At 35.8% G+C, this 14,749-nt stretch overlaps 1 protein-coding gene across 1 annotated transcript in view; it reads right to left on the bottom strand.

Annotated features, from left to right (window-relative positions):
• Window positions 1-257: 257 nt before the first annotated feature.
• DYNC1I2 (dynein cytoplasmic 1 intermediate chain 2) overlaps window positions 258-14,749 on the bottom strand; it is a gene marked incomplete at its 5' end in the record, with an annotated part of 50,959 nt that continues 36,467 nt past the window's right edge. The window contains 3 exons of the mRNA XM_082841552.1: window positions 258-2,489; window positions 4,033-4,158; window positions 6,010-6,150. Coding sequence (XP_082697678.1) covers window positions 2,376-2,489; window positions 4,033-4,158; window positions 6,010-6,150 — 381 coding nt within the window. The 3' untranslated portion in view covers window positions 258-2,375. The remainder of the gene's footprint in view (window positions 2,490-4,032; window positions 4,159-6,009; window positions 6,151-14,749) is intronic.

Raw genomic sequence — 14,749 nt, 5'->3', positions numbered from 1 at the left:
TTTCATTTTTTTGGCTTAAATGATACCAAACAATGGTTATTTCTGAGGTTTACTGCAAGTTAATTATTGTCTGCAAAACTAAGTATTCTTCCTCTACACAAACGAGGGTAACCAATAATCTTTAACTTCTCATTCAAAAAGAAAACAACCAAACAATAAACACAAAACAAGAAATTAGCTAGAAAGCTATGGCTTGTTTCCCACTCAGAAAAAAACTATAACCGGTAACAAATAAGGTACAATTTCTGTAAGTGGATATTTTTTTAAATTATAAGGTTTTCATTTCTAAAAGAGTGAAGAGCTGCAACACTTTTCTAGTCAGCTTAATCTGTCAGAAGATTTCATATCAATATTGACAGCCTCAGTACTTTCTTTTTTGCTATTACATAGTCAACTTTTAAAAGGCAATTCCTCACATTAAATTCACGTGTTCTTAAAAATGTAGACTAAAGTTAAATGGGCAAAGATAAAGGTCCACACTGCATTTTTGGGGAGGGGAGGGAAAGTTGTTTCCAAAAAGCAAAAACTCTTAGGTGAGAAGTATTTTACAAACACTTACCAATTTTATTCTTTCACAATTGGATACATCAACTTGAATCCCATGAGCAGCTGGATTTGCCACATCTCGTGATTTCCAACCTTAATCATAATTATGTTTTCTCTTTTCCTAGTCATTTATATAAATGGTGGGCAAGAATGCAATAACTATTTTAGTGATTACATGAATTCTATACTAAGACAGTGTGACCCTGCTAAATTGAATTTTTGACTCACAGACATTACCACCATGAGATAACTTATTTATTTGCCTGCTGATATTAAAAAAAATCTTTGGTATATAATAGGCAATTATGAGGTGTCAACTTATGAAAACTGAATATATAAAAATAGAGAACTGCCTGAAGTAATTACAATCAATAATTTTAGAGCTGGAAGGAAATTTAGAAATCATCTAATCCTCACTTAATTCCTAGATAATAAAGAAGTCAGATGGAAAGACTTGGTTGGCTAAAATCACACTTCCCATGAGTGCCAGAGCTAGAAATAGAATTTGGGTCTAATATTCCAGGTCAATTATTCCTCACACTATACAATACTCATAGTTAAGAATAAATTACTTAAAAATTCATTTCCCAACAGATCTTTGTTAGTTTAAGAAAATCAAACCAAACAAAAATGTTCAAAATCTGGCATCTACTCTTCCTTCCTAGTTCATGTTGTTGAATAAATGACAGTTAAACTTTGGAAAGACAAAAGGTCAGGATCAAGGAAATGGACAATTTAAAGTGGATAAATTCAGTATCTGAGCATAATCCTTTTCTCTAGTCCTGAAACAGGTTGACTGCAACACAAATTCTTAGATATCTGCCACTTACCTTTCAGGCTTATAAGATAGGGTTGTAGTAACAGATCTCAAGATGTGGAGTTGATTCAATGACAAAATTCATTTGAGCACTTTCCTTCATGGCTACTGCAACCACAAAATCAATTTCTCTCAAAGGAGGTTTCAGTCTCAGAGGGCTCACATATAATCTCAATCAGTGAAAATAATAGGCAGCTTTCTGTTTATTCTTTAAATTATCTTAGATGGAAAGAAAAAAGGGATTAAAACAAAAATTAACCTAGGAAAAATTTTGTCACTGACATCGATTATCTAGACATCAGCTCATAATGCACTGGGAGATCTACAGTATACTATATGGTATATTTAAGGCACAAAGCTTTATGAGGTTTGAGGTGGCTGCTTACAACAGGAGCTTAAAGAAAGAGATGAAAAAAAGATACTTTATAAAAGCAGCAGAATTTAATAAAATTTTAATTGCAAGGAGTAAATCAAAATGAAAATTTGAAAAGTTAAAGCATATTTGTGTTTATTTATAGACTGTTATCACATGAATTATAAAGAAAAAAAGAATATCAGAATGGAACTGGATAGATGTATTCATGCTATGGCTAAGAATAAACAATGTTCCTACATATTATGGTTAGTGAGAACATTATCAGTATAACAGGGAATTGTGATTATTTAAAAATATGTAGAACTTACTTAATCTGTGCTTTAGAAATAACTGTATATAGTGTTATAAGCTGAAAAGACTTCAAAAGAATACCAAATATACACCTGTGTATAAGAATTCAGAAAAGGCTGCATTCTGTAAAGTCAATCAGCTGCATTAAAAATGACACAAATCCAAAACAAGATGCATGTTATATAAAAAAGGACTTTGTAAGATTTGCTTGCTGCATTAAATCCACAGTTTAATCCACGAAATTTCCTTTTAATTATCATTTAGACAGAAGCATGCAAATAGTTCTAGGATCTACTTAAGAGTCTTCCCCAAATCCACTACAGCTACATATTCCCTTTTCAGGAGCTAAGCAGGTATTCGGGCAGCTGCTTCCTCCTCTGCATCCGCTCGGTTTGCGTTAATTTCTGCAAGTGTTCGGCCAAACCGTGCCCATTCATCATTTCGGGGGACAGCAATCTGCTGTTAAAAGAAATACAATGTTTTATGTACACTGAAATAAAAGATCATCTTACCTACTATTATTCAGTGTTTTCAAATACTTTTCCCATTAAAAAGTAATAATTGACCTGAATGGCCTTTCCATAATTACAGAGACTATACCAATGATTTATAACATTTCAAAACAAAAGATAGTGTTTGGGAAGTGTGTTTTGACAGCCTCAGAAACGATTTTGCTATTATCATCATCCGTGCAAGAGAGAATGACAATGATGCTCTGTAAATATAACTCCTATGCACTATCTCATGGATTTTGCTGGTGGCAGGAAGTCCTGAAAAATTTTTACTTCTTGCACCATTCCTAGTATAAATAATTTGTGAAGCATGGTTCATAAGATCTGGTTTCTTCTAAGTGTTTATTTTTGTTTGGAACCTAAGATAACCTTTCCTGATATCTTAATCCATCTTCATCAAAAGGTATGCTACTTCTTACCACTTTAGTGATGTACCAATAGCAAAAGGGGAAAGGAGGCTTGTGATGCTTTTGCCTCACTAAAGCAGTCCAATAACCAAAAATTTTTGACAGCTGTCATTATAATATTTGAGGAATCAGGCATGCCACATTAGGGCACAAAACATTCAGTGTGGCAAAAGGATATGCCTGCTTCTAAATCTACCGTATGACTTGAGACTAGATTGGACAGTGATAACCAATATGGTAGCTACCAGACAAATGTGACTATTTACATTTAACTTACTTAAAATTAAATAAAATAAAAAATTCAGTTCTTCAGTTGTTCTAGCCACATCTTAAGTGTTCAATAGCCAAATGTGGCCAGTGGCTACCACGTTGGATAGTGCAGATACAGAGTAGTTCCATCTGTGCAGACAGTTCAACTGGCTGTTCTAAATGATTCACTCTACCTCCCTCCAGATCTAATTGCTAGAGGCTGTGGGGTTTCCAGAGAGAATGGGGAATCATAAGGCATAGCAAAAGAAAGAGTGAATAAGGTGCTAGCCAGCACTAAAACATGAGGAAATCACTCCTGAGCATCGTGTACAGTCAACCCAAACAGTAAAGATGAGAGAGCTGCAAGTCATCCTGTTGGGTTCAATAATAATGGATTTGCAACAAGGCTCAAGGAGTCAAGACTGACATTTCACATAGTCATCAGATAACTCTTAAAAGATACTACTTTTGATTTCCACTACTTGGCCCAAAGAAATCTATGAATACAGAAAAATAAAATCTTAATAACAATTCTGTAAAGCCCCAAAATCCAACTATAACTCTGAATTTCTTCTGCCTGAAGAATTTCTAATTTCCAGCAATGCATGCTTGAAGTACTTCCAACATATGATACTACCCTCAAAATCTGCTGCATGGGGACACAGGACATTCAGTTTAGAAAGAAAATTAATCTCAAGAGTTGCTTCTATAGTGAAAAGTAAGTTTTATCGATTCATGAACTTCAAAGACTAGTTTTAGCCACAAAGATACTGCCACTACAATGCGGTGAAAGCTAAACAGATGTGTCAAAATTATAGGCAGTGAGCCTCATACCTCTCCCACATCATATATAACAATCTGTCCTTCAGAATCACCCACGGCAATCTCTCTTCCAGAATGGGTCCATCTTACACGATTAAGAGCAGGATTACCCTCCACAGAAATGCTGGCAGTTGGCACCTAAAGTCATTTAAAATATAGTGCAGTGTTAAAAGTTTCATCAGGATTTCTATAAACATGTAAAACTAATTCTTCTTTCCTCCAATCTGGCTACATTTTTAAAAACAAAGATGAAAATAAAGAATTTTCCCGACTTTCTTCCTGTTCAGTGACACATTCTGAAGGACATTATAGTCAATCCTTGAAAATGGTTTGGGAAAATAACTTAAGTCCTTATATAAGAAATTTTCACATGACTGGATACATCATTTTGAAAGATCTTCTCTTTAATAAAGGATTCTTTGTTGTTTTAAACTTCTTTAAGAAGTCAAGCCATTTGAAAACAGATGGCCAAAACCTCACTTAAAGAAACATCTCAAAAGCCCTCATAAACACATTACGGTTCAATTTTAGAGGACAGGAATTACTTTTGTAGCTTGCATCTCTGTTAGCTAAAACCTGTGATTTGATCCACAGTTGCCAGAAACAGTTCATACTAAAGATGGAGTATGGGTCTTTCCAAAGCCCCTGTTCCCATGAACTGTCTGGAGCAGGGCAGGATGATGTCACCAACACAGTGGCACCATTCCCTGGAATCTGACTGTACCCTCTGCTGTGCTAAGGAAAAAGAAATTATTTGCCATGCATGGAGCAAACCTTCAATGTTTGACTCAGAACAGTATCACAATAATTTTTAAATTTTTGAAATCTGATTAAAAATAATCCTACTATTTGACACGAGTCATCCTCAAATGATTAATTTAAACTTCTAGAGTGCCAAAATTGTTCTAAGAGAAAAATTATAACTTAGATATTTTCTCTGAGTTAGCAAATTACAGAAAAGATCCAAATTTTACTGTGACCACAAATGTCTAACACGAAAATCCAAATTAAGAAAAAAAATTGGTCTCATTCGAAGTAACTAGAAATGTATAATCAAGTCCAGTCATCTAGCCAGTCAATACCTTTCCCTAGCAGTATCTTAATGTTCCTCTTCAAACTACTACAGCACGAGTTAGCACAGTGTTAAAATTCTTACATTTCCAGTATATAATTTCCTTGTCCTGTATAACCAACTAATTTACTTCAAGGGATTTTGGACACTTGCCACTAGAAATATGAAGAGATGTGGGAAAGAGTGGGCTGTGGGGGAAGGTACCAAGAGACTTTCTCCTCAAAAACTTTTATTGGCAGAACTGCTAACATTACTTCTTACCACCACACAGCAGTACAGAACTCTAAGAACATTTCAAGCCTCTCCACATTGGTAAAAATAAACCTGGTTAAACATAAATAATAGCTGCAGTTAAATTTCATTCCTAATAACTCATTTTAGTATAGCAGTTAGGAAATTTGATGATTTCTATATTAATTTTATACTAACAGTAACACTGTTTTCAGTGTTTCATGGAACAAGTCATCAAAATACGTTTTGCTTCATTCAAATAAGTCAGCCTAAGACTAATATTTATGGATAATATACAATTCTATCAAGGCTAAGAGAAAATTTAGAAATTCAGAATTAAGGCTAACATATGTCAACAATCTGAAACTATCTGCTTTCTAGCCTATGAATCAAAAATATCCCAGTTGCCTTATGAATGAGACTTTGTCAGGACATTAGAGACAGGATAGTGCTTTTTAGAAGTAAAAGGAAATGCCCCAGTCCTCTTGGCAACAATATTTCTCCCTTCAGTTCTGCACAGCATGGTGTTTATTATTTAGGGTACAAAGCTTATTTGGTTTCTTTGTGATGAAGCTACAATCACAGAGTCCTTTTACATTTCTTGGGATAAAAGGAATTTCACAAATTATTCAATAAATCTCCAATTTTCTATTTTTCAGTGCAATTTTTGTTATTTTCCTGCTCACCTCTGTGTCATTATTGAGATTCCACAAATCCAGCCTACCCATGCCATCCACACAGGCAAACAGGGCTGGGTGGGTGGGTGACCACATAACATCATAAACATAGTCTGAATTATCTTCAAATGAGTACAAAGGCTTGTTATTCTGAAAGGGAAAAGTTGATTTTTAGCACAGTCAAAATATGACATACATTCAACAGGTATGATAACATTTTATGATACTTAACTCAGCCTAGAAAAAGTTCCTATAATTTGTTTCACTAAAGAATTACCTGGAGTTATGAACTAAGAATCAATGACTGGGGTTCCCTGGTGGCGCAGTGGTTAAAAATCTGCCTGCTAATGCAGGGGACATGGGTTCGATCACTGGCCCGGGAAGATCCCACATGCTGCGAAGCAGCTAAGCCCATGTGCCACAACTACTAAGCCTGTGCTCTAGAGCCTGCGAGCCACAAGTACTGAAGCCCACGCGCCTAGAGCCCATGCTCCGTAACAAGAGAAGCCACCGCAATGAGAAGCCCGCGCACCGCAACGAAGAGGAGCCCCCGCTCACTGCAACTAGAGAAAGCCTGCGCGCAGCGACAAAGACCCAACACAGCCAAAAATAAATAAATTAAATAAATTAATTAAAAAACAAAATCAATGACTGGATTGCATTTTCTGTTTAACTTGTAGACACCATACTATTTAAAAAAAGGAACAGAATGTGCTTTAAAAACATTTCAATGAGAGGATTCTGGAAAGATGGGAGCAATGGCAGTGTACTTTTTGAATCTCCTCTAAATCTCCCCATAAACCCAGACAAAGCAATGAGGATAGCAAAACCAAAGATTCACAGACAACATCTACAACAAAACCAGGAGACAAAGCTCCAAATGTAAGCAGGTGGAAACAAACCTTGGACTACTATGAGATCTGCACAGTACATCTGTGCGGGAAGAAGTATGGGAAGGCACGAGGGCTTCTGACAGCTGGAGAATAGAACAGAAGAGCCTCACAGTCCACAGCGGGTGCTCACTGGACAGTGTGGGGGTCAGTCTGAGAGCAGGAGCAGAGACTGGGAGGGAGTTCAACAGAATTCGATTTATGAATAATTGCAGGCAGACTCCAGTGTAGTATAAGTAAGGTCTAATGATGCAGTCTGAGCCTGATAAACTTGCAAAATTAACAAATCAAAGCTCCCTTTTCAAGACAGTCTCACCAAAAAGAAACTGCCAGGAATGGAATCCAAGTTGTGGAATACAGCACAATAGGGACAAAGCAAAGAGAAGGTTCAGATAAAGGTGGTGGAGAGGAACGGAAAAAGGTACATTTCAGAAAGTACAAGATAGAGGGATATATACCCACTTTGCAAAAAACCCAGAAGAGCTTTAACCTAGACTATGAAACCAGAAAAGCTAACCTTGCCATTCCCTTCCTCTTAAATGTAGAGAAAAACTCATTTCACTACTAGACAATAACCAACAAAAAAAGGATCTCACTCAAATCTTACACAAAGTTATTGTGGCAGATCTTTAATAAGTGTGTCATGACAACTAATGGGAAAAGAATAGCCTTTCAACAAATGATGCTCGGACAACTGGATATGCACATGCAAAAGAACGAAGTTGGACCCCTCCTTCCTCACATCATATACAGAAATTAACTCAAATATATCTTAGATCTAAATATAAGAGGTAAAACTATAAAACTTAGGAGAAAGCATAGGAGTAAATCATTGTGACTTTGGACTTGATAATGATTTCTTAGATAACAAAAGCACAAATGACAAAAAAAAAGGATAAATTGGGCTAAATCAAAATTAAATACCATTATGCTTCAAATAATACCCTCAAGAAAGTGAAAAGACAACCTATACAATAGGCAAAAATATTTGGAAATAATATACCTGATAAGTGGGACTTGTATCTAGAACTCTTACAACATTTTAATAAAAAGGCAAATAACCCAATTAAAACTTGGGCAAAGTTTTAATAGATATTCCTCCAAAGAAGATCTACAAATACAAATAAGCACTTGAAAAGATGCCCAACATCATTCTCCATCAGGGGAATGAAAATCAAAACCACAATGGGATATCATTTCATACCACAAGGATGGCTCTAATAAAACCCAAAAACCACTGAATTGTACACTATAAAATGGTGACTCTTATGGTATATGAACTGTATCTCAATAACACTGTTATTTTAAAAAAGAAAGAAGAGATAAAGTGAATTTTTTAAAAACCTGATAGACAAAGAAGATTAACAAAGATATACTTATAATGGCAGGCCCTAAAAAAACCCAAAGCAATACTATAGAATACAAAAATCTTAATTTAACAGAACTCCCCTAAAAGAAAAGACAGCTTGAAACTTCATATTAAAGAAAATCCTGTGTATGTAGGACATTCAACCCTTAAAAAAAAAAAAAAAAAAAGATTTGATCATGCAGATTTTTAAAGACCAAGTCTTGAGTAAAGAAAAAAAAAAAAAATCAGATTGTCATTATACTTTTTTTTTTTTGCGGTACGCGGGCCTCTCACTGTTGTGGCCTCTCCCGTTGCGGAGCACAGGCTCCGGACACGCAGGCTCAGCGGCCATGGCTCACGGGGCCCAGCCGCTCCGCGGCATGTGGGATCCTCCCGGACTGGGGCACGAACCCGTGTCCCCTGCATCGGCAGGCTGACTCTCAACCACTGCGCCACCAGGGAAGCCCCGTCATCATACTTTCTGACAATGCTTTTTGCCAGAAAACAAGAGTAACATATTTAAAGTAATCAAAAAAAAAATGTGAACTGTGGATTTTACATACAGCCAAACTGACCTTCATAAACAGATAGGCTCTTCAGAATATGGGAATAATGCACCCACAAGCACCTCCTGAGGAACCTACTGCAGAATAAGCTTCAAACGACCAAAAAGAATGAAGAGATGTCAACATAAGGACTGGAGGACACCAAGTGATTCACGAGGGTAAGCTTCTCTTTACAGAATTATAAACATCTACAACTATACATGACAATATGAACAGTACCATAAGAATGCAAAACCCAGACTGTGAGAAACTAATAGGACAACCAACCTGGTTTCTTCAACAACAGCAGTAGCAAGAAAACAAGACAGGGTAGGAAACCCTACTTTAAGAGAGCGGCTCAAAAGATATGTCAATCGCAAATAAACGAACCTCATTTGGATCCTGCTTCAAACAAGTAAATAGTAAAAAAATGTTTTTAATGGAACGCTGGCTATTTGATGAAATTAAGGAATCACTATTCATTTTTGGGGGGTGTGACAATGGTATGGTAGTATTACAGGTTTTTTTTTTATGACCATTTTTTAGAGATACATACTGCTTATTTATAGATTAAATGATATGTCTGCATTTAAAATAATCCAGGACTGGGGAGGGAATATAAGTGGGAATAGATCAAACAAGATTGGTCACGTGTTGATAAGTTTAGAAGCTAGGTAATGAGTACAATGGTTTCATTATATTCCTCTTTCTCCTTTTGAATCTATTGGGAATTTTCTATAATAAAAAGTTTAAAATTATATATTTAAAATTTTCACAGTAACTGTCAACTGCATGATTATCTTAATAGCCAAAAATGTCTGTTTGTAATTAAGAAAACAAAAATTTTAACAAAACTTATAAGTAAGCTAAAAACAGAAACTAAGAGGTTTTTTTTCCTTCTTAAGATCATTATTTTCCTATAACTCTCCTTGGCAACAATGCCAAGTGACGTCTCCCTCTGAGGTAGTTTTCAACTTGGGATGAGTATCACAATCATCTGCAGAGTTTTTAAAAACTCCAGATGCAGGGCCCCACCCTCAATGTACTTCATCAGTCTCTTTGGTGTTGCTCCACTAGAGATTCTGATGCACAACAACGATTAAGAAACACTGTGCTAAGACCTGTAAATCCTGAGGCACTTGTATACTTCTTCAAGAAAATCCCAATTTTAGGCAATTTTATGGTCTCTCATCAAAGACTTAAAAGAGAAGTTGTTCACAGTCATGTACACATGCTCGACTCTATAAGAATCTGTATTGGTCTACAAGATTTTTTATATTAATGTTTTATTTTTAAAGAAGGAGTTATCAGAAAAATAGGCAGACTTAAACAGGCACTTCAAGAAATGGCCAATAAACACATGGAAAGGAGCTTAAGATAACCTCTTTAGTCTCAAGGTAATACAAATGAAAACCAAACTGCAATACAACTATACCCATCAGAGTAATTAAAATGAAAAAAAAGGCAGAAAATACCAAGTGTCAGCAAGGTTGTAAAGCAAGGAAAACTTTCATATGCCACTGGTGAATTATAAACTGGTAAAACTATTTTAGAAATTTGCTTGGCAGTATCAACTAAAGCAGAGTGCATGCGTACCTTATGGCCAAGTACTTCCCTCCTAAGTATATGCCCAACAGAAACGAGCGCTTGTGTCCATCAAAAGACACCTACAACTATGCTCATAGCAGCATTATCCATAACAACCCCAAACTACAATCAACCCAAATACCATCAGCAGCAGAATGGACAAATTATGGTATATTTACATACGGGAATAGTATATATCTGAGAGAATAAACAATCTATAACTACCTTCAACAATACGAAATGACTCTCACAAATACAATGTTGAACAAAAGAAGCCAGATATAAATAAGTACATATCATATGATTCCATTTTTTATAAAATATGAAAAATGTTATATACAAATTAGATTAAAACTTACATAAAAATTATATCTCAAGTGAAAAAGAAGATTGCTGAATATCTCAGGAAATTATTAAATAAAATATTTCATCTATTAGGTGGACTGTGGTGCAGCCAGAGGCAAAAAGCAGGATGCATTATAACTGGGTAAAAGATTATATTAAAAATAAAAATACAATAAATGGCAACATGTTCCCAAATTTTAAATGTAATTAGAAACCTTTGTAATTTTTTTCAAGTTTAATTTAAAAAACACAGTCATCCAAGGATTAACAATTCTTCCCCCTCAAAGAGAAAGAAAGCACACATACAACACCAAAACTGTTTCATAATATATTAATTTTATATATGATACTGCAAATTAAAATCCCAAATGGATCATCTGAAGTACTTTTTAATAGTAATACTTTTTCTTAACTTGAAGAGAACTTCTGCCTAAATGGAAGAGAGGCAGCAGGAAAGAGCTGAAGAGGGGCGTAGGATATAAACTCTTATCTCAGGGCTACCAATAACTAGTTTTAAGGCTTTGGAGAAGTCACTTCATCATTCCAGGCCCCTATTTCCTTATTTACAAAACAAAGGTTATCAGTGGTTCTGAATCTTGACTATACATTGTAATCCCGCTAACCCTGGAGGGATTTTCAAAATTATGCTGTTGCCTGAGTCTCTTTAGATATTATGATTTAATCAGTCTGGGGTGCCAGGTGAGCACTAGAATTTTTTAAAATTGCCAAGGTGATTCTAATGCGACCAAAACTGAGAATTACTGAACTACATGATGTCTAAAGGTCACTGCAGCTCTAAAATTCTTATAAACAAAAGGTTTGCAAGCATATTTTTCAAAAAAATGAATCAAAAGAATGTATCATTCTTTGAACAATAGATAGCATTTGAATAATCAAAGGTAACTCATTCTAGTACAGTGGTGAATAAATAAATAAACACTGTAAGATCAAGGGACAAACCATATTTTTTTCTGAGCTCTTTACAGTAATGGGTTAAATAGTGTCCCCCCCACTCCCAGCCCCCTGCCAAATTCAAGTCTATGTGGAACCTGTAAATGTGTCGATATTGGAAAAAGGGTCTTTGCAGATGTAATTAAGCTGAGGTTATACTGCTTAGAGTAGGCCCTAAATCTAGCACGACTGTTGTCTTAAAAGAAGAGAGAAATCTGGAGAGAGGCAAGTAGGAAAAGCTCCATGTGATGACAGAGGCAGAAACTGGAGTGATGCAGCTGGAAGCCAAAAAGCACAAGATTGCTGGCAACCACCAAAAACTAGAAAAGAGGCATGGAAAGAGGAACAGATTCTTCCTTAGAGCCTCCAAAAGTAACCAACCTTGCTAACACCTTGATTTCAGACTTCTAGCCTCTTGTGAGAGAATAAATTTCTGTTATTTTAAGTTACCCAGTTTGTGCCAATTTGTTACGGCAGCCCCAGGAAACTAATACAGTAATTCTGTATTTTTCTGGGGGTAACTGGGGAGTTCTAGACTAATAACCAAGAGTCCCTATAGTAAATCCATGAACGTAACAGTGAGGTGCTCTCCAGAGAAATGGGAAGTGAGTATGTCCTCACTTGGATCGGCACAGAAATAAACAGATTCTCATTAAAAAGAAACAATTCTAAGGGCGGAAATACCTTCCTATATAACCTGATGGAAGATACTAACTTTTTCAGAAGGAATGTGTCTATTAAAAGCAATGGAAATATACAGAAGCAGTCTTACAAGAAAAATGAAGACAGTGCCCAATTCAAGCACTGCTCAGGAGACAGCATCTCAGTCAATGGATCCTGAGGATTACCACCCATGGCAGGGTTATCTCTATGTGAAGATGAATGAATCACGCTGTCTTTGCTTGATGCCACTACACATTCAAATCAGAAATCTTCTTTTGTTCCAATTCCTTGCTAACCAAGCAACCTTCTGATTATAATTTGGCTTCCCGTGTGGGTTGTCTACAGGGAAACAATGAGCTGGTCAGGCGAGCATGAGTATTTAGGCCTTCTGGCAGTTGTTTCTCATTGTAAATTAATAAATTAACCTTCTCCAATGCATCAGTGTCTTAGAAGCCTGTGAGTTCTAGTCAGCACTCCGTAGCTAATCAAATCTAGTAGACTGACAAAACTGAGTTTCTGACTATGCAAAGGACAGGTTGGACACTGGCCAACAAGTTACTATGGTATTTTCTAAGAGTTAAAAAGGTTAAAGCTTTTCAAATAAGTGTTGAATCTGGAATATACTGTGCATACATTAAAACATTTTGCCCTCCAAATAAATAATTACTATATTTTGAGAGTAATCTGTAACAAGTATGGTTAAATGTGGTCGGAATATTAAGCTCATTTATCAGGTCTACCCCTAATCAAGTGCTTATGGAATCCTCAAGTTACCTTCAAGAAGCTTCTACTCCTCACATATTCTTGCTACCATTTTTCAGGACTTCCAAAGTGTTTCTGCTGTGAATTTTCAAATTTGGTATTTTAAAAAGTTAACAGTGTCCTTCAAATATATTAGAAGCAATGTCCTGGCTGGTTTAAATTAACCTTCACCAAAATGTGGAAAACGATCTTCATCTTCTTTACTAAAAATAACTGAGTTCAAAAAAGTAAACAATTTGATGATCCAGAACTCTGTCACTACATTAAAATTCCTGACTCTGCAAAAATTAGAAGCAGATGACAGAAGTAGATTACTTGAAACTAAATTTGAGGCAGTAACAAATTGAGATTTCTAGGGATTTTTTAGAGGACTTATAGAAAAGGAGAAAAAGAAAGAATCTTGTTTCGCTATTGGGGCAGAGACAGATCTTAAAGGATACAAAGACACAGCAATATCTAATGATTCGTTCTCCCAGTTTATGGGGGCTCAATTCCTAGAGTCAGAAAACACTTAAAAAGTAAAGGTAAAGAAAAACATTTAAAGTCTGTAAAATTCATGAACGTGAAGATACTGGTGTAAAAAGCTTAAAATGGAACTGGAACAATGTTTTAAGAAGAGATTATTTTAAAACCTTGCCCATTATTCATTATCATTGTGTTGGAGAGCACAGAGGCTCTACCAAGTTTTCAGGGAAAAAATGAATACCAGCAACACAATTGACTATGAAGTATAAATCCAAGATCAAAACAATGACCTTGGGAGCCATAATATGGCCAAATAAAAAAAATACTCAGCAGACTGTTGCTGCTCCACCCTTCATAGAGTAGAACTATTTGTGTGAAGATAAGTCAGAATAAAAGGTAATTCTTCTGATAAAGTTCTACAGGGTACTTGCTATTCTATAGCAAGTACCTGTTCTGTGTTGTCCTATCCTTTGGCCACTAACACTGGAGAGGTATGTATGCATGGTGGGGGCGGGGAGTGGAGAGCCATGTATCACAGTTGAATGAATAAATGAGTTTTGTATATGAAGCTCACATAAGGAAGCAATGCCTAGCTCAATTAGCAAAGAAAGAGATATGCCTGGCTGTCATTCTTATTCAGTAGGCAGTTCTATGTTGAAATACAGCAAAATACAAGAACAAAAAATATCAACCACCAATCAACCAGCTGTGTAGTACCACAAAAGCAAGCATCAATCAGTCTGCTATCATAAATATAAGTTCTTTTCTTGCTTAGGCAAGAAGAAGTCTTCATTTTCCAGTCCTATTTGGTAATATATGTAAGAATGGAAGCCTCAAATTTAAAGATAAAAGAAGGATGGCAAACTGAAGCCCTGAGATATTAAAAATAATAAATCTACAAATAGATAAAAGATTCTTTTCAATTACTGAAAAAGGAAGCTGGCCAACAATCTAAGAAAGATGTAACATTTCCTGTGTCTCTATATAAAGGACTACTCAGGTGAAGGCATAACCAGAAATCTAGCCACTTACGTAGCTGCCTACAGCCTAGAGAGAGAGAGTTGGCTTCATCTTTCCAATTCTGCATCTTGCTTTGGTTTTACTAACTGGATTATGCGTTTCTTTGCTGGTGATTGTGAGAATCTTCTACCTCTACCTTTTGCCACTGTATAAATCTCATTCAAAAAAAAAAA

The sequence above is a fragment of the Leucopleurus acutus genome (genome assembly GCF_964270905.1).
Source record: "Leucopleurus acutus genome assembly, chromosome: 6".
NCBI lineage: Eukaryota > Metazoa > Chordata > Mammalia > Artiodactyla > Delphinidae > Leucopleurus > Leucopleurus acutus.
Note: the sequence above shows the minus strand (reverse complement) of the source record. Positions and strands in the feature narration are given on the sequence as shown.